Raw genomic sequence first — 20,728 nt, 5'->3', positions numbered from 1 at the left:
AAGATGACAGTAGAGGTGATAATGGAGGTGACAGTACAGGCTGGAACTGGTACCTGAATCATATTCCTGTGGCCTTATCCGCATGAATATAGATGACACAATGTAGTTTTGGTTGGACAGCGGCCCCCACGTGCACTTGGTCACACACGCCTGTATATATGCGATAAATAATTATTAATAAATAAAACTTTTGATAGTGATCATCATAGCAATATGTCAAAGGACAATAACAACAACACAACATAATAATTTATAATAATAAAAATATTAAATAATAATTATAAATAATAATAAATATTAATAATAAATAATAATTAAGGTGTCATCAAGAGAAGCAAGTGTACCCCAGGGTAGTGTACCCCAGGGTAATGTACCCCGGGGTAGTGTACCCCGGGGTAGTGTACCCCGGGGTAGTGTACCCCGGGGTAGTGTACCCCAGGGTAGTGTACCCCAGGGTAGTGTACCCTAGGGTAGTGTACCCCAGGGTAGTGTACCCCAGGGTTGTGTACCCCAGGGTAGTGTACCCCAGGGTAGTGTACCCCGGGGTTGTGTACTCCAGGGTAGTGTACCCCAGGGTAGTGTACCCCAGGGTAGTGTACCCCAGGGTAGTGTACCCCGGGGTTGTGTACTCCAGGGTAGTGTACCCCGGGGTAGTGTACCCCAGGGTAGTGTACCCCAGGGTAGTGTACCCCGGGGTTGTGTACTCCAGGGTAGTGTACCCCAGGGTAGTGTACCCCGGGGTTGTGTACTCCAGGGTAGTGTACCCCGTTGTAGTGTACCCCGGGGTAGTGTACCCCAGGGTAGTGTACCCCAGGGTTGTGTACCCCAGGGTTGTGTACCCCAGGGTAGTGTACCCCAGGGTTGTGTACCCCAGGGTAGTGTACCCCAGGGTAGTGTACCCCAGGGTAGTGTACCCCAAGGTTGTGTACCCCAGGGTTGTGTACCCCAGGTTTGTGTATCCCAGGGTAGTGTACCCCAGGGTTGTGTACCCCAGGGTTGTGTACCCCGGGGTAGTGTACCCCGGGGTAGTGTACCCCGGGGTAGTGTACCCCGGGGTAGTGTACCCCGGGGTAGTGTACCCCAGGGTTGTGTACCCCAGGGTTGTGTACCCCAGGGTAGTGTACTCCAGGGTAGTGTACCCCAGGGTAGTGTACCCCAGGGTAGTGTACCCCGGGGTAGTGTACCCCAGGGTAGTGTACCCCGGGGTAGTGTACTCCAGGGTAGTGTACCCTGGGGTAGTGTACCCCAGGGTAGTGTACCCCTGGGTAGTGTATCCCAAATTACTTTACTCCAAGGGCGCCTGACAGCTGAGTGGACAGCGCTTCGGATTCGTAGTCATGAGGTTCCGAGTTCGATCCCAGGTGGGGTCGGAGACAAATGGGCACGAAGTTTCTTTCACCCTGATGCACCTGTTACCTTGCATTAAATAAGTACCTGTGAGTTAGACAACTGCTACGGGCTGCTTGCTTCCTGTGTGTGTGTAGCAAAAAGGAAGCCTGGTCGAGGACCGGGCCGCGGGGACGCTACGCCCCGAAAATATACCAAGATAACCTCAAGAAGGTAGTGTACCCTATGGTAGTGTACTCCAAGGTAGTACTCCAGGAAATTGCTCCCTAGAGTATTGTACCCCAAGGTACAGTACAGGGTACTGTACCCCCAGAGTACTGTATCCTAGGGGCTGCCAACCTTGAGTCCACAGCAAGACGAAAGAAGTAACTCTAGCGTCTGTTGCACCGCTTGGTTTTATGTCTACACTAACGGGTGTTTTTTGCATGCCTGCACAACGTACGAGCTTACAGTTGTAAACTCTAGATGTTTAGGTTTTTGAAACGTAATGCATCCAGCGGTACATGAGCAAGGTCAAGTGAAAGTAGTAGTTGAAGCACAAATTAGGGGGGAATCACAAGTATAATATCTTGTATGTTGCATGTGGTTTTATTTCTGTGATGAGAAAAGACAGAATGCCCCCAAGTGGGTTCTGTGTCGAGCGATCCATTCCAATGAGTGTTTGACGCTCTTAACAACAGATATACCCTCACTGATGCCAGAAAATTGGTTGACTTGTTCAAACTCATCACTAACCAGACATGCAAGTACATTCACACAGTAAGTCAGTTTCAAAGGGAGTATTAAAAGCGTTCTTTTAACTTCTTTTTGCATTGGCTTCATAAGACACCACAAACAATCACGGAAGATGTCGTATTACCAATTATCAGACATTATTCAGTTGTTGTTTTTTAGAGATAATGCCACCAAGTAGGTTGATATGGTAACAGCGAACTGTGAGTAGAAGGATAGACGAAATAGCAGTGGATGCCACTGAAACTTTCGGATCAGATACTCCAGAGTACTGTAGTGATATATGCTATTTGCATATATCACATTTTCAGCGAAGAAAAACTTATTGAGGATATACTATTCTGAAAGTCATAAAGGGTAGCACTACCGGGGAGGATTTTTTTTTTATCTTGGATTAGTACATTGAGTACAACTCAATAGTCTCGCTATATTGGTGTGTAATGTTGGCTCCGCTGTTATGGTCAGTAAACGTAATGCAGTCGTTACCTTTACAAAACCATCAGCCGCTATTGTCATAACTCGTTACATGTTCTGCCGTGAGGCACTTGATGCAAAATGCATTGATGATGAATTGATTCAGGTTTTGTAGTTTGTGAAAATATTTAACTATGTAAAGTACACCGCTGAAGCACAGGCTATCTGGAACACTTTCCCATGAAATAAGTGTTGGGAGTTTCCCCTTCTTTTCCAGCCGCTTATCGATCCTCTACTGCCTGTATCTGTGTGAATAAATGGCACACTGTTTCATTTATCTCCCCCACAAATCTTCCTCTTTCTCTTCCTGATCTTAAACACTTGTTGGACTCTTTATCGGAGGCTCTGCTAATTTTGGGCGATTTAAACTGTCGGCATACCTTCTGGGGAGATGTTCTGACAAACACCCGGGGCTGCCTTCTCGAACCATTTGTCCTCTCTTCTTCTCCTCTGTCTCTTCTGAATTCTGGTGAACTCATTTATGTCGACTCCCGCACTCCCACGTCTTGAACGTTCTCTCTGCTCGTCTTCTCTTTCTTTAGACTTCACCTGACATGTTCTGGATGACCTCCATAACAGTGACCATTTCCCCATCCTTGTCATCTTCTCTCCTCACCCTCCCATTCTCCTTCCCTAGGCGACAGTTTGCCAAGGCTGACTGGAACCTATTCACCCTCAATGCTACTCTCTCCGATCTCTCCGCTCTGTCTCTCCCTCGAGACCTCTTCCTTTTTTATGACACCATATTAGACGCTGCTCTCTACTCTATTCCTCGCTCTACCTCCCGGGGACACACGGAAGTGCGTTCTCTGGTGGAATGCGGACTGTGCTCGGGCTGTCCACTGTAAGTGTGCAGCCTGGAAGAAACACCGACGCCGACAACGCCTGTTTCATTTATTTTATTTCGGAAGGCGAATGCGGTAGGACCTGCCGTACGGTTAAGTGTGAGAGTTGGAAATCTTATGTCTCCACCATTATGGTTGATACTCCTCTGCCCCAGATCTGGAAGAAAATCCGTAAGATAGCGGGTAAGCTTGTTCTAGATATCTCGCCAGTCCTTCACCTCCGTGTTGTCTTGTGGCAGATCCGGTGTCGGGTTACATCCGAACTGGGTTCTCACTTTTCGGCTGTTAGCTCCGGTTCACATCTTCCTCAATCTTTCCTTACTCGTAAGAATCTTCTTGATTTTTTCTTTAATTTTTTGCACACATCTCCAGCTCCCTTATAATGATCCCTTCTCTCTCTCAGAACTTCAGTCTGCTCTGGCCCCTCTGCAGTTCTACGGCAGCGGGCTCAGATAATATTCTTTGAGATGTTTTGCCATCTCTCTCTCTATGCACGTTTCAGTATTTACTGAATATTTATAACCGTGTCGGGGAGTCGTCGTTAGTCCCTGAGGACTGGTTTTGAGACGGTTGTTCTTCCTATTCAGAAACCAGGTTCTCTTTGGACATCCCCTAATCTCCCTCTCTTCTTCCAAGGCTTCCTCTCTAGTCGTTCCTTTAGTGTGAGGCTTGATACCACTCTCATTTTTTTCGGCAAGACGAAGGTGTACCCCAGGGAAGTGTTCTCAGAACTACTCTTTTTCCTGGTTGCCCTCAATGATCTACTTTCCTCCCTGGCATTTTCTCAGCTCTCTATGTCGACGATCTTACCTTCTGCTGTCAAGGTGATGACTCCTTTCCTCCAACGGCAGGCTTCAACTTGCCGTGTCGTCCTGGGCTACCAATCATGGTTTCACGTTCTCTCCAACTAAGAGTTGTGCTGTGACATTTACTCGGAAGCAGGTCGTTCTTCGACCCACCCCCCCCTCTGTTGCTCTATGGTAATCCTCTTTTGAATAAGGATTCTGCTTAACTTCAGGGGTTAATCTTTGACACTCGTTTGTCTTGGTCACCCCATATCTCTTACCTCCGAGTTGAATGCTCTAAGGCCCTTAACTTACATAAGGTCTTGTCCCATACTTCTCGGAGAGCTGATAGACGCACGCTCCTCTCTTTACATTCCTCTCTTGTACTGTCTAAACTCGATTGTGGTTACCCTGCTTACTCGTCTGCTTCTCCTTCTACTCTTCGCCGTCTTGATGCTCTTCACCATACTCGGTTATACCTCGGCTCTGGTTCCTTTCGTTCGTCCCCTACCTTGAGCCTGTATCTTGAAAATGACATCCTGTCTACAGGATCGCTGTGATCGCTACTGTCTCCTACAGAGCGATCGCTACATTGCCTGGTCCCTACAACACATTCACTCTCGCTAATGTCATGATTTTACCTTAACCCCTCCTGTGGTCCCTGTTCCCTTTTACCAACTTCCTTTTTCTCTTGGTTCTTGTTACCAGTATTTCTCCTCGTGTCGTTCCATCCTTGCCCCGTTGGGAAGGGTCCCCCTTCCTAAGTTTTGCAAAACCTTAACCATGTGACTAACCTAACCAGACCAAACCAAACCAAACCATACCAACACAGCAAAGGCTTCTTTACTGTGTTAGGAGTTGTAATTCTATTCTCCAGGAACATATGTTGGTGTTGTGGTGAAGGTTTCCTACAGTTCTGAAACACCTTTTCGTTGTTCACTTTTCTTTACACTCCCGCTCCATTTCCATCTTCACAGATGGGTCTAAGTGTGCCGAAGGTGTAGTCTATACCGCTGTATTTCCTGACCCACACCTCTATGTGTCGTTGCCCCCAGAGACTAGTATCTTCACGCCATAACTTTATGCAATTTGTTATGCTCTTCGTTAATGCTTTCTCGCTGTCGATCTTCCTTTGTTGCTGTAGTTGACTCTGACTGTAGATTGTTGTAATGGAGCGCCGCCCTGCTCCTTATTGTTCAAACTGCATTGTCCCTCTTACGGTCGTGCATATCCTTGTTGAATACCCGGACTTCCAGGATGTGTGTGTGTGTGTGTGTGTGTGTGTCTTGCTTCCCTCAATAGAATCCTTGGTGACTCAGATACCTTTGATATCGTTCGCCTTATGCGCTTTTGTTCTCGTATTGGCATCCTTATGGATATTTAGCGCCTTATGAATATCCGGTACATTTGATGGTGCTACATAGGCTCCCGGCTTGGCGCCTTCTTTTGATAATTACTTACAATAACTATTTTGTCGAAAGTACTAATATGTAGTGATAGAAAAGCAGAAAGTTAACTTATTTATTATTAAGGTTGGGCAAACAGGAAACTTTTTTAATGTCAACATAAACATAAGAGCTTACGTAACCTGACCTCTCCTAGCAGTCCCAGGCCGAATACATGCTATCTTAGGCCTAATATGTCAGCCCGTCCTCTTAAGGTTTCCCAATGTCAAGAAAACGGTCAATTTAGTGTCATCTGCTAACCTACCAAAGGACCCAAAACAGAAAACGGGACAGTGTGTCATTTTTGCCATCCGCTATCATTTTCTAGTACGACAATTTTTGGACTTATGTAATGCATACAATCGAAATGCGACGTTCTTTGTAAGAGGACAGGTGGAATATATATGTGTGCTTTGCTAGGCCTAGGATTACTTAAATTTGACTTTTAGCTATATTTTTCCAGACAAATTTAAAGTACAAACAGTGGTTTACTGGCGGTCTATCACTACATACTGGTTCTCACACAAGTACCAGGTAATCCACTTTTAGTGTTGTACAGAATGAGTTTAAGTGAAGGAGTATTACCTGATGCTTGGACAAAGAGTGTCATTGTTCCCATCCCCAAACCCCACTCGGATAATTATAGACCCATATCTCTAACATCGTGTGCTTGTAAAGTGCTTGAACGTATTGTCCTTAACCGACTCATGTATCTCCTTAACCGACTCATGTATCGTATACAGGGGCACCTGTCACCCCCACTGTTTGGATTTATGCCTGGGCTCAGTACACAACACTGTTTTGCTGAGTACTTCGCACATATTGAAGCTTCCCCTCAAACAGTCTTCATCGACCTAGCAGCAGCTTTTGATACAGCAAACAGAGAAATCATACTAGAACAGCTTGCCGAGCTGGAAATACAAGGAAAATTACTGAAATGGGTAAAAGGCTATTTGTCTAATCGAACAGCATATGTTTTGTTTAATGGTGTTAAAAGCACAGAGAGCAAACACTTTGAACTGGTAACTCCACAAGGAGGGGTCCTCAGCCCCTTGTTGTTCAACGTTCTGATGAATAAACTTATTAAAGATCCTCCAACTAATAATGAAGACACTGGCATTTGTTATGCTGATGATATATGTTTACAGGCTGCCACCGAGCCTAGAATGCAAGTTCTGCTCGATGCTTTTGCTACTAGAGCTGAGGAATGTGGCCTCCTTATCTCTGTACAGAAAACTCGTGCCCTCATTCCATGTGGTATTCCACCAGCCAATTATCATATAGATGGGTGAGCACTTGAGAACTGCGAGTCTTACAGATACCTTGGTGTCCCCATTAACGACCCTGGGTACCTTTCTTCTCTCAAGAGGAGACTTTGGGAGAGATTAAAGCCCTTGTATAGTATCGCCCTTATAGTATATAGTATAGCCCTTGTGTATTAAAGCCCTATGTATAGTAGTAAAGCCCTTACATAGTATCATTAATGATACTATGTAAAGTGAACTTGTTTAACAGATCTCTCACCCTGTCCATGGAGGACAGAAGAAAATGTATATATGTGGTTAGCATTGTAAATGTGTGGCCACGTCTGTGGTAGACAATAATAATAATAAAAACTGGTTCTTTGGACCAAATAGTTACTATAAGTACTATTATTTTAGGAGGATGGGCTGCACAAACACACTACATCCTACACATACATTTGGGGCGCTGGTGGATGAGTGGACAGCAAGCTGGATACGTAGTCCTGTGGACCGGGGTTCGATTCCCGGCGCCCGCGGAAACAAAAATGGGCAGAGTTTTTCACCCTGATGCCCCTGTTACCTAGTAGTAAATAGGTAGCCTATTAGTTTACTGCTGTATCTAGCAATAAAATAGGTAAATAGGTAGTTACCTAGAGTAAATCCCACAGCCCGTAACAACTTTGGGAGTTAGACAGCTGTTACGGGCTACTTCCTGGCTAGGTGCGTGTGTGTGTGGGGGGGGGGGGGGGGAATTAGTAGTTGGTAACAGATGATTGATTGAGAGTTAAGTGGCGGGCCGAAAGAACAGAGCTCAACCCCCGCAAGCACAACTAGGTGAATACACATTTCCTCACACATATAGATACATCTCCATATAATTATATCAACGTTCAGAATACACACACCTGACTACCTAACTCGATAATATGACCTTCCCTGCAACCTTGCGACAACTTTAATCAAACATTGTAATTACTTCCTCAATTGTTTGAAGTTTATCACTGTCTGTACTAACCCCGTTCCCGCTGCAAAACTTGGTCTGCTGCGTGCCGTCTGCCGGCCACCACCACCAGAAGCCACTGACCCCCACGAAGTTGTACCCAACGCTGAGGCCGAACCCGTCACCTGGAACCAAACAGAACAGGTGTTACAGGAGGTAAGGTCAAGTGCACTGCTGGCTTGTGTGTGTTGGGTGTTGTGGTGGTGGTGGCTTGTGTGTGTTGGGTGTTGTGGTGGTGGTGACTTGTGTGTGTTGGGTGTTGTGGTGGTGGTGACTTGTGTGTGTTGGGTGTTGTGGTGGTGGTGGCTTGTGTGTGTTGGGTGTTGTGGTGGTGGTGACTTGTGTGTGTTGGGTGTTGTGGTGGTGGTGACTTGTGTGTGTTGGGTGTTGTGGTGGTGGTGGCTTGTGTGTGTTGGGTGTTGTGGTGGTGGTGGCTTGTGTGTGTTGGGTGTTGTGGTGGTGGTGGCTTGTGTGTGTTGGGTGTTGTGGTGGTGGTGGCTTGTGTGTGTTGGGTGTTGTGGTGGTGGTGGCTTGTGTGTGTTGGGTGTTGTGGTGGTGGTGGCTTGTGTGTGTTGGGTGTTGTGGTGGTGGTGGCTTGTGTGTGTTGGGTGTTGTGGTGGTGGTGACTTGTGTGTGTTGGGTGTTGTGGTGGTGGTGGCTTGTGTGTGTTGGGTGTTGTGGTGGTGGTGGCTTGTGTGTGTTGGGTGTTGTGGTGGTGGTGGCTTGTGTGTGTTGGGTGTTGTGGTGGTGGTGGCTTGTGTGTGTTGGGTGTTGTGGTGGTGGTGGCTTGTGTGTGTTGGGTGTTGTGGTGGTGGTGGCTTGTGTGTGTTGGGTGTTGTGGTGGTGGTGGCTTGTGTGTGTTGGGTGTTGTGGTGGTGGTGGCTTGTGTGTGTTGGGTGTTGTGGTGGTGGTGGCTTGTGTGTGTTGGGTGTTGTGGTGGTGGTGACTTGTGTGTGTTGGGTGTTGTGGTGGTGGTGGCTTGTGTGTGTTGGGTGTTGTGGTGGTGGTGGCTTGTGTGTGTTGGGTGTTGTGGTGGTGGTGGCTTGTGTGTGTTGGGTGTTGTGGTGGTGGTGACTTGTGTGTGTTGGGTGTTGTGGTGGTGGTGGCTTGTGTGTGTTGGGTGTTGTGGTGGTGGTGACTTGTGTGTGTTGGGTGTTGTGGTGGTGGTGGCTTGTGTGTGTTGGGTGTTGTGGTGGTGGTGACTTGTGTGTGTTGGGTGTTGTGGTGGTGGTGGCTTGTGTGTGTTGGGTGTTGTGGTGGTGGTGGCTTGTGTGTGTTGGGTGTTGTGGTGGTGGTGGCTTGTGTGTGTTGGGTGTTGTGGTGGTGGTGGCTTGTGTGTGTTGGGTGTTGTGGTGGTGGTGGCTTGTGTGTGTTGGGTGTTGTGGTGGTGGTGGCTTGTGTGTGTTGGGTGTTGTGGTGGTGGTGGCTTGTGTGTGTTGGGTGTTGTGGTGGTGGTGGCTTGTGTGTGTTGGGTGTTGTGGTGGTGGTGGCTTGTGTGTGTTGGGTGTTGTGGTGGTGGTGACTTGTGTGTGTTGGGTGTTGTGGTGGTGGTGGCTTGTGTGTGTTGGGTGTTGTGGTGGTGGTGACTTGTGTGTGTTGGGTGTTGTGGTGGTGGTGGCTTGTGTGTGTTGGGTGTTGTGGTGGTGGTGACTTGTGTGTGTTGGGTGTTGTGGTGGTGGTGGCTTGTGTGTGTTGGGTGTTGTGGTGGTGGTGGCTTGTGTGTGTTGGGTGTTGTGGTGGTGGTGGCTTGTGTGTGTTGGGTGTTGTGGTGGTGGTGGCTTGTGTGTGTTGGGTGTTGTGGTGGTGGTGGCTTGTGTGTGTTGGGTGTTGTGGTGGTGGTGGCTTGTGTGTGTTGGGTGTTGTGGTGGTGGTGGCTTGTGTGTGTTGGGTGTTGTGGTGGTGGTGGCTTGTGTGTGTTGGGTGTTGTGGTGGTGGAAGCGTTGGGTAGTACGCAAGTATGGCGGTGGCAGTACTGAAAATGTGTTTTCAGTAATTGAAAGCCGTTAATAATTGCAGTATATTTCTTGGGTGTGTGTTGAAGGTCAGTGGTTTATGGCTGTGTTGGCTGTGTGATAATATTGCAGCAGTGATGGATACACTCACCAGCGTTGCCGTAGACGTTGCCTACACTCAGAAGAGTGTAGCTTGGGGCGGGTCCAATAGTGACGTTGTCGTATGTGGCGTAAAATGATATCAAGTTATTCGACTGCCCAGTAGGGTATGACGTCACATTGAACTGTCGGTGGAATTAATTACATTTATAATGATATTTTATCGTCCACTACGGGCTCATCATAGCCCGTACTACTTGGAAACAATATCAACTTATTAATTCATTTACATTCAATATGATGTTACAGATAAACGAACCAACTAAATAATAATAATAATAATAATAATAATATTGTATTTACAAAAAGGTGCAATGGGTTGGTGAGATTACATTAGGGTGATATTTTAACATTCTTGCAATGCCTCTAACACGCAAGCCCTTAATCAATTATGTTAGGTAAGGTGAAAAAGTACATTGTAGCAAGGTTTTATATCAACAATATAAATTGACAGAGGTGATTATTAAGTGTTAATATTGGGGAATTGGGTAGTACAAGATACAGTGTATGTTAGAAGCACAAGGTAGGAAACTATGAGGATGAAATTAGGTTCTTTTTGGTTTTACTTTTGAACAAGGCATGTGCTGGATAATTTTTAAATCATCAGGGAGTGAATTCCAAATACTTGGCCCCTCTTATTTGCACGGAGTGTTTGTAAAGGTTTAGTTTGACTCTGGGGATATCAAAGATATATTTATTTCTGGTGTGGTACTCATGGGCTCTATTACACCTATCTAGGAAAAGTTTCAGATCAAGATTAGCATTTATTAGTAAGGGTTTTGTACATGTAGATAGGACATGAGAATGTGTGGAATGAGTGTATGTTGAGCATGTTAAGGAACTTAAACAGGGGGGCTGTGTGTTATCTGAAGACAGAGTTTGTTATAGTTCTAATAGCAGATTTCTGCTGAGTGATGATGGGCTTGAGGTAATATGCAGTGGTTGAACCCCATGCACAGATACCGTATATGAGATAGTGATTGATTAGTGTGTAGTATAACGTGAGGAGAGCAGAGTGGGGAACTGAAAGGCAAATTGCTTCTAAAGTAATGGAAAAAGATCTTAGAGGCAAACACTGAATCTTATCGCGAGAGGCTCATAAACACAGGACACACATGGTAAGTTGGGAAATATCAATACAGGACTATCAGGTAAGCCATCACGAATATCAGAAAAGTCAACAAGCTCAACAAGGAACCCTTCATGGCAGTATATGAATGATCATTACTAGAGTCTGCAACACAAGAATGGTGTCCAGACTTGACAGTCACAGTTGACTGTGGGATTTGAACCAAACCACAACTCTACAAGTCCAAAGAAAAGGACATACAAGTATGAATGGAGGAATAAATATGTTGGAGTAATTATAATAGAACCTCAAGAATGTTTAAAAACTTTAGGTTGATAGAAGAATTTTTTTTTAAGCAAAACAACGTCTTTAGGTGTTCGTAGTAGAATGTGGAATAACACCAGTAAGAGACAACTCATTAGTACGTCCCGAGTACGATTCCTGGGCATGCCAAGTCATTATGCCACGCACACTTCAATACAACTATTGCCTATGTCAAAATATTCTACAAGACGTGTGTTCAAGGAGGTGAGTGAGTAGTCAACTAACCTGCAGTATGTGCAGACGGGTGTTTTGAAAAGGAAAACGGATAAGTGAATATCACATGTGCAAATGATTGTATCATTGAAATCAATGCTTTAATTGGAATCAAGATGTTTAGTCCCTGTGTCGGGCTAATGAGACGCATCCGATCCATCGATCGTCGTCGCCCCTCAACTAACAACAACAACAAAGATGTTTAGGTTAAGTGAACGATAAGTTATCCTGGAACATGTGTGGACCGGGTGTTGAAAAATTAAAACAGAGATAAGTGAGCGGTAAACTTAACTGGGCAACGAAGCGCAGCAAAGGATGTTGAAAAAGAAAACGAAATTGAATGGTCAACTAAGCTGGAAAACTTGTAGCTGGAATGTTGTAAAAGAAAACGGAGGTAAGTTAGTGGTAAACTCACTTGGACTACGTGGGGACGCGGTGTTCCATCCAAGTTGAGAGTTAGATTTGCCAGGGGGTTTATGCCTGTTGATGGACACACCCGGGAAAGACAACCATTAACACCCAAGTTAACACATATGTTTATATCTGAACATATTCATCCGAATATGAACTATATGTTTAAGGAGTCTGGTAGGCATTAGTACCCATGGTTGAGCAAGGTGGGTATTACTAAACATGATTAACGAGTCAGTTGCGCACTATTATACATGATTACGAGTTCAAATAAGTATTAGTAAACCATGGTTGAATCAGGTGAGCTTGATCACAAATGATTAATGAGTTAGGTGGGTATATATACCAGGTTAACGACTCAGTAGGTCACATATTAAAACATAAGGGGGAGGGAATATCTCACGTGTGCTAATAGAGTGTATCCGCTTTCTTTACTGATAGAGAAAATTAATACTAATATATATTAATGTAACTCATAATTCAATATTATTCACCTTTTATCTCTCGACTGATTTTCTCCGTGATTTTCGCAAATTAGATTTTCTGTGAGAGTACGTGTGTGTGTGAGGGCACTGTGAGTGTGTGTGTGTGTGAGGGCACTGTGAGTGTGTGTGTGTGTGAGGGCACTGTGAGTGTGTATGTGTGTGAGGGCACTGTGAGTGTGTGTGTGTGTGAGGGCACTGTGAGTGTGCGTGTGTGTGTGAGGGCACTGTGAGTGTGCGTGTGTGAGAGGGCACTGTGAGTGTGTGTGTGTGAGAGGGCACTGTGAGTGTGTGTGTGTGAGGGCACTGTGAGTGTGTGTGTGTGAGAGGGCACTGTGAGTGTGTGTGTGTGAGAGGGCACTGTGAGTGTGTGTGTGAGAGAGGGCACTGTGAATGTGTGTGTGTGTGGACACTGTGAGTGTGTGTGTGTGAGAGGGCACTGTGAGTGTGTGTGAGAGGGCACTGTGAATGTGTGTGTGTGAGAGGGCACTGTGAGTGTGTGTGTGTGAGAGGGCACTGTGAGTGTGTGTGTGTGAGAGGGCACTGTGAGTGTGTGTGTGTGAGAGGGCATTGTGAGTGTGTGTGTGTGTGAGAGGGCACTGTGAGTGTGTGTGAGAGAGAGGGCACTGTGAGAGTACATGTGTGTGTGAGAGGGCACCTACTCTCGCAGTGCCCTCATGACTCAGAGGTCTTTTAACCCTTTTGCTTCATGTGGCTTTTGAAATTCAATACTGGTTGTTTTTCATCTTTTAAGCCAGTCGAAATAATTGTGGCTACCGCCACTAAGGAGGCCACTTCTTATCCGGATTTATACAAATATTCATTCTGCAATCCACATCCATTGGCAAGCTTGATGGTCTGGCATAACAGTCACTGTTTAACGCTCCTTTAAATGCACTTAACTCTTGGGGCATTTAATGAAACAACGTCATGCTCTTTATTGTGCGAACTGTCGGTGATCTGTTTACAGTAGTGGACCTCCTCGGGGAGTGTCCTTATTTTCAGGATGATCGAAACGCTTGCTTTCCCAGTGTCCTGGTGGATCACTTGATTCTAGATAGAATCCGATGCCTTTGCTGACACTCGTATTATGTTTTTGTTCTTGTATTTACATCCTGAGTGTTATTGAGGACCCTTTGACTATCCTGCGATACAGATGGTGCTGATAGTCTTCCCGGCTTGGTGCCTTCTGATAATTACTTGGACGGAGAAGTAGCAAATGGATTCATATGTTAATACATTAAGCATTTAACCTTGGGAAAGTAAAATGGTACTAACTGCCTGCTTAGTACCTTATATCTTATTTAATCCGATAGCAGAGTAGATATAATAATATTGAATGGTGAATATCTTAAATCAAGACAGTGGTACATTAATGTAGGCATTTTTCTTTAACAAGATGGTAAAATGGGTTGTGTCAGTACAAACGTTGGTGATGAAATCATACAGACTTTCAATGCCAATGAAGTGAATATATTTAGTCATAAATGTAATGTACCGTGTATTTACATTTACAATTGTTTTCAACATGAATGTACAGCAATAGAACTTCCTAGTAAATTACATATAACATAAATAATAATAAATGTTTCATAGTTGTAATATTATCAAAAACTATATTGCTTTAAAATCAGACATTCAGATAAATAAAATTAAGCTATGGATTATTGACCAACGTTCAATTAAATAAACATTTCTTGAAAACACGCAACAAAGGAGAACATAACGCACGTAACTTACCGATGAAGTAATGGTTGATTGCCGGGTATCCATCTCCATCCTGATAGTTCATGATATTGAAAGTGAGACTTGACGATAATAAGATCTTGAGGGCAGTGGTCCACACGCCGCCTGAAGGGTCCAGCTCACACCACACCTGCACAAACATTCACACGGCGACAAGTGGTAAGAGCAGTGTTGTAGCGCAGTGTTTGGGAGTGATGCCACGTCTGTAGTGACACAGTCCTTGACAATATTCCGCCATTGTATGACATACTCCCAGTAACGCAGACAAAAATGACTGTACAGTAATAAGTTATTCAAGTTATGTTAATGTCTAATGAGTTTTCATTATATTATTAGTTCTCATTTTATTTTTAAGGCAAACAAAAAAGCGGCCGACTGTGCTTCAGCTTTAACCTACATTCTTAAATGGATGACTTAACTGAATTATCCATATGGATGTGAGAGTATAACACAGGTGTTAATATATGTCAACACAACATAGAACACGAAGCAATTGATACAAATTAGGTAAGTTTAGGTTCAGAAAATTTCTGGGTAAATAGTGGTTTTGGAATAGGGGGTATTGATTTATGAACCAAACTACCGGGTAACATAATAGTCGTGGGATTGGTGAATTGATTCAAGCGTCGGTTAGACATATGAATAAGTTAAGTTTGGTAAAAATAGAAGTTGCCTCGCATGGGTATATAAGACATACATTTTAATTTGTTCTTATGTTCTTATATTTTTAATTCAGAAGCAGAATCACGACAGTTACGACTACGATACATCAAGTTCGTGTGATGTCAGGACGAGAAAATAACATTAAGTAAAGTTATTCTTGGTTAATGCTCAATTAGTTCCGTCATGCCCCGCCCTCCCCCCCAAACCCCTTGCGTCCAGTGTGTTATACAGGAATTGTTAAGAGCGTTGAGAACGTTACGTGGTCTGCACGCAGCGTTCCTTTCTGATTTGTAATTATATGGGGGAGAGTCATGGAGTAGGGGGGTGTCGATCCCTATACACCACCTTAAGTAGGATTAGCTTCTATTGCAACAACCAACGAGTCCTATGAAGTCTGTAATGGGAGTTAAATTATCCATAGAGTTTTGTCAAAAGTAAACGTTCAGTTTTCATAGCCTGTATCTCGAATCTCTCGAAAAGACCAAGAGAGCGTCACGAATCAACTGTCAAACGTGGAAGTATCCGTTCTTAAGTGCCGTTCTAGCATTCACCGAGACCACAATAGATCGATTTCCCGCCTCACACTATCCAGAACGATAAGTGACATCTCATACTATTATTGTACATTTTGTTTGGCCAATTATGAGTAATCAAGTACAGTATAAAGGAGCTGGATGAGAGCGCCTATGGGAATGCATAAACCCAACATAACGTAAGTCACATCCGAATTCCAACTTAACTTGTAAAAAAAGAGTTAAATAACTGTATACACCTAAGTGTATAACCATTCTTATTACCGACAGGAGTGATACAATAGACAATAGTCACCCACTAAGGGCAGACGTAGGCCGGAACGGCCATATTGGAACCGTCATGAGACCACGCCCAGACTCCTAGCCAGCTAAGGCCTGCTCTCTCACGTAATATAATTATTACTATGTCTATTAAAATTATATATATAGATCTTAATCCGTCCAGTGGTGTTTAATATAAGCTACTCTAAATTTGAATAGATTCTGGTCTGAGCAACGTCGTCGTCTCTTCAATTTCTAGTGTGTAGTTTGGTCATGATTTGATAGTGTTGCCGATGTCTAATTAATTATTTTTCCCATGTAATACATTTATTTGTACAGGGCGTTTGATTAACCTATTAGGTTTATCAGAATAACAAAACTCAGAATCTTGAATTAAGTTTCAATAAATGAATTTCCTATATCCACTGGATTGGTTAAACTCAATCTAAATAAACAAAATTACTAACACTAATTGTGTGGGACCATAAAGCAACCCTATGATTATACAGTCTACTTAAGAACAGAATTATCATAATAATTTAATAGCAATGACCACAACATTCTTATAACTTTAGATCCAAGTAACAGTAATAAAATATAACGTTGTTACGTTGTGTGCTTGCATGACAAGAATATTGCAATATTGAATATTGCATCCGGAAAAAGAGAATAAGAGGGAGAGACAGACAGTTTGACGGACAGGCAGACAGAGACCTTGGCACCTTCATTTACCCCATTTAGTTGGTGTCTATCTAAAGATGACTGTCGAAATTCGGGAAGAATTTTCGCATTTATTTGGTGATGGAAGGTGGTGAAGTTCTAGTCCACTCTTATCTTAATTGTCATAATTGGTAATTAAAATTTAGCCCAATACCAATAAGTTCCCATTTAACTTTGAGAAATTAGCGTAAGCCGGTCTAAATATTGAAGATTTCCAGGTTGCTTCTCGCTTTCCTCTTTGTGCATGTTCTCCAATCAGTAATTCAAAATGTTGTATTTTAATACAGGACTTTACAATAGAACGAGAGAGAACGTAAACTGGAATTAGAACAAGAGGGATCTGAAAACTGGAAATTGGAAGTAAAACGAGAGGAACTGGAAATAGAACAAGAGAACTAGAAACTGTAAGCAGAACTAGGGGAACTGAAAGTAGGAAGAGAGAACTGGAAAATGAAAGGAGAAAGAGGTAATTGCAAACTGAACGATGAATTGAAATTTGGAAGGAGAACGAGGAGGCTGGAAGTGGAAGGAAGAGACCGGAAGTAGACCTCTTGGACTGGAAACACAAGTGAGTTATGGAGAAGTCAGGAAGAGCTTTTGATCGTATGAGTTATAAACACGTTGGACCAGCCAGAAGGAAAGTTAATGAGGAAACATAATTAGTAAACAGCTCCAGAAGCAACTCCAGCAACTTGTAAGAAGTAAATCATTACACTAACTCACCAAGAGCTGGAAAGGCGAGGCATAAGACCCTGCAAGTATATCTAGGGCAGTGTATTTAGGTCAATGACTACATAGTATAATGAAAATAATAATATTGTTAATTGTAAACCATGTTGGAGGTAAATGTGGAGAGTCACGCGACGCCTCAAACGCTAATGGGTGTTAAACACTCTGAAACTCTCCACTCACAGATCGATGATGGATCACTCGCCACTAATTTATAATTATTGTCCAGGGACAAAATACAAGGCTACATAAATCTTAAGGACCACTTGAAGACTCTAGCACACAGATGGCTCCTGTCTCATCTTGTTCATTATATAATAGTTACTTAACATTAAAGTTAGTTTATTCCTAATAGATACACAAGCTCATAATGTTTCCAGTTCTTGCTTGGAGAGTCACTATTATCATGGTGACATTACTAACAAGCCCTAAGCCTCAGTTTACCACAAAACTAAACTTGATCCACCTGAGCCAATGCCTCCCACTCTACTTCTCTAACACGTAAGAAACGTGGCTGGCCTGTGTGTATTTTATAGTGTCCACTAAAGATGTACTCTACACCTCCCTCCTCTACATCTCCCTGCTCTACACCTCTGTTACGACCCTGGGTTCCTCAGTTGGAAACCAGAGGTCAAATTGAGCTAAATAAACTACTTTATATAATGTGATGCGCTAGGCGACGTGCGTCTGTTTGTATCTTCCCTGCCAGACGTAAGACGATTCTTGTTTCTCACAGAGCATTTAAAGACTGAGCTGGTGGTTGATTATTAATTAATAAAATAGGCATCAACTATGTTTACAAATGATTAGAAAGTATTAGTAAAGTAGATCTGAGTAAACTTGGATATAGGGCTGCTGTACGATTAGCTGAGTAGTCTGCCGGCAGTGAGTGAGCTGGAGAAGGCTGAGCCTCGAGGCTGGCTTCCTTCTCTGGGCTGGCATCGTGGTGAAAACAACCTTCTCCCCTTCCTCTTGCTTCTCTCCCTTACCTATTTCTGTGTCTAGTTTACCAAGATAAATATACTGTGTTGTGTTCACATTTTCTGGCATATGCGTGTTCTATGTGTAGAGTATTATTGTGTATTAAGTAGGTGATCACTAGTGTTTATATTGCTAAGTTACTCTAAGGGGGTCCCAGTGGAACCACGTGGGCTCCAGTAGTACCAGTAAGCTACGTAGAGTCCTTGCTACTGTCCCTTGCCTAGTAGACTTTACCCTAGCTTGTGCTCATTGTAAAACCTTGTATCCTGCTTATGTGGACCAAGGCTTTTAACGTAAGATAGTGTGGTAAAGTAATTATTGTTATTGGTGTGAATGTATATGGGGGGTTGTTAAGGGATTAATAAATAAGTAAGTTAGTTTTAAAGGAGTGTCCATTCTTCCTGTGTAGGAGATCTGTGATCTACCTCTAGGCTGACATTTCAGTAAGCCACTATAATTATTAATTTTATATTTTTATTGGGGGCCGGGCCTTTAAGATCTCCATTACTCTGGTTACATCTTGATGCAAACTGCTGACCCTACACCAATATAATACTAGAACCCCCATAGCAGACATATCAATCTTTAACAACCTCCCTGCTCTACACCTCCCTGCTCTACACCTCCCTGCTCTACACCTCCCTGCTCTACACCTCCCTGCTCTACACCTCCCTGCTCCGGTAATGCCACAACAAACAAGAGCTGGGGCTTGTGATGACCAGGTACACGTTCCCTCTGCACGAACACAACAGGTTCAAAGAGCTCGTTCTGCCTTAACTACTCCAAACTACAGAAGTGGTTTTAGCAACAGGTTGGCAGCTAAGACATAGATTTTGTACAACAACATAAATATCTCACAAATGAATGGTTATTAGCACAAAATAGTATCCATTAAACTTGAAGCATAAAAAACATTGATACAGAAACAGCACAGTTATAGTTTTCAACTGTCAAGTAAAAAAATGTAAAATAATAAAACGAGTCATAAATATCAGCAAAGCCATTAGTGGCACTAGAAGCAGGAAATTCTCACGGTGATTGAAGGTTGGTAGAGAACACCGCTGGGGATGACTGTGTAGGGACCCGTGGTGTTGAACCCCAGATTGTAGATGTCGACACAGTCCCGTGGAATAGGGCAGGCTGGCCAGGGGAGAAACAGCCGTCAGGACACACTGCACCAGTAAATCACTCACTCCGGACACACAACAAAGGGTTACTGTCAGAGAGATATCGAGCTGGAGGGAAGTGACAAGTCGGATTCCCTAAGGCAACAGAGCCACTTACAAAAACGATAACGTACTTATGGGAAGCTGGCAAACATTAGAACAATACTTAAGAATCTAAATAAGGACTGTTTTCAAGATAATTTATTCCGCCCGAGTGAATCCAATATACACCATCAGCATCGACTCCAAACCTCCTGGAGCACAAAACTAAACTGGAAAAATGCTAAGGATTACAACATGAATTAGGGATTAAGCTTCAGGATAAGGTAAAGAGAAATTAGTTTCACAAACCAAGAGGAGAGAAGGAACAGAGAGGACATGATCACTGCATACAAGACACTGTTGAGAATACACAAGGTGGCCAATGACAGCCTCGCTAAAATGAGGCTAAAAATAGATAAAAGTTTGAAACGAAAGTGGAAATAAGTGGAAGTTTGAAACGAAAGAGTCAAATAAATTGTAAAGAAATACTTGTACCTTGTATGGGTGATGTACAAGTGGAATGCTAGACCTCACCTTCCCAAAATTACTTTGGATACTAAAAAGATACAGTTGAATCACTGTGTGGTCTACTTGCTACAGTTAATTCCATTCTGGACAATAGAGGACTTCCAGACTGTTGGAAAATTAGTAATGTTGTGCCATTATACAAGAAAGTAACAATTATAGACCAATATCACTAACAAGCATCCCCTGCAACATGTCTACAGAGACTGATACCAAGCAGGTTCTTAGAATCCTTACGACAAATAAATTTTCTATCAAGTAGCACCACGGATTTAGCGAAAGTAAATCCAACTTCACAAACTTTTTTAGAACTAGTTCAAGCTCTACAATAAAATAACAGATCAAACAAGAAAAAGAGATATGGGCATACTGAATATTTCTCGATTTTCAAGCGTGTAAAGTAATAAAAAAAATGCGGTGGGAGCAGTAGGCGAGACACAAGGTATTAATTGGGATATGAAATTCTTCAAGCATCCGGCAGAGACAAAGATCTGGGGGTTGATATCACACAGAACATGTCCCTTGAAGCCCACATCAAAAGGACATTATCAGCGGCTTATGCTAGGTTGGCCAGCATAAGAACTGCCTTTAGAGAGTTATATAAGAAAGTCAAAACCTTGTATACCACATATGTCAGACCAATCCTGAAGAATGCAACCTCAGCATGCAGTCCATATCTAGTCAAACTATAGACGAAATTAGAGAAACTTCAGAGGCATTCATTCCACCAGACTAGTCCTGGGTCTGAGAGGTATGAATTACAAGGAAAGACTGCCGAAAAAAACCCTCACGTCACTGGAAGAAAGAAAATTTAGCGGAAAAAATTATTACCAACAAATTTTCAGAGGATTTGACAAGGTCGATAAAGAAACTATTTAAC

The 20,728-nt window shown here is 43.3% G+C and overlaps 1 protein-coding gene across 1 annotated transcript in view; it reads right to left on the bottom strand.

Annotated features, from left to right (window-relative positions):
- LOC123745520 (uncharacterized) overlaps window positions 1–20,728 on the bottom strand; it is an 88,674-nt gene that overhangs the window by 40,439 nt on the left and 27,507 nt on the right. Inside the window, exons 4-9 of the mRNA XM_069321907.1 lie at window positions 19,149–19,255; window positions 14,223–14,358; window positions 12,005–12,069; window positions 9,976–10,108; window positions 7,888–7,997; window positions 54–150 (exon numbers count right to left, since the gene is read on the bottom strand). Of these exons, the coding sequence (XP_069178008.1) occupies window positions 54–150; window positions 7,888–7,997; window positions 9,976–10,108; window positions 12,005–12,069; window positions 14,223–14,358; window positions 19,149–19,255 (648 nt within the window). The remainder of the gene's footprint in view (window positions 1–53; window positions 151–7,887; window positions 7,998–9,975; window positions 10,109–12,004; window positions 12,070–14,222; window positions 14,359–19,148; window positions 19,256–20,728) is intronic.

The sequence above is a fragment of the Procambarus clarkii genome, chromosome 10 (genome assembly GCF_040958095.1).
Source record: "Procambarus clarkii isolate CNS0578487 chromosome 10, FALCON_Pclarkii_2.0, whole genome shotgun sequence".
NCBI lineage: Eukaryota > Metazoa > Arthropoda > Malacostraca > Decapoda > Cambaridae > Procambarus > Procambarus clarkii.
Note: the sequence above shows the minus strand (reverse complement) of the source record. Positions and strands in the feature narration are given on the sequence as shown.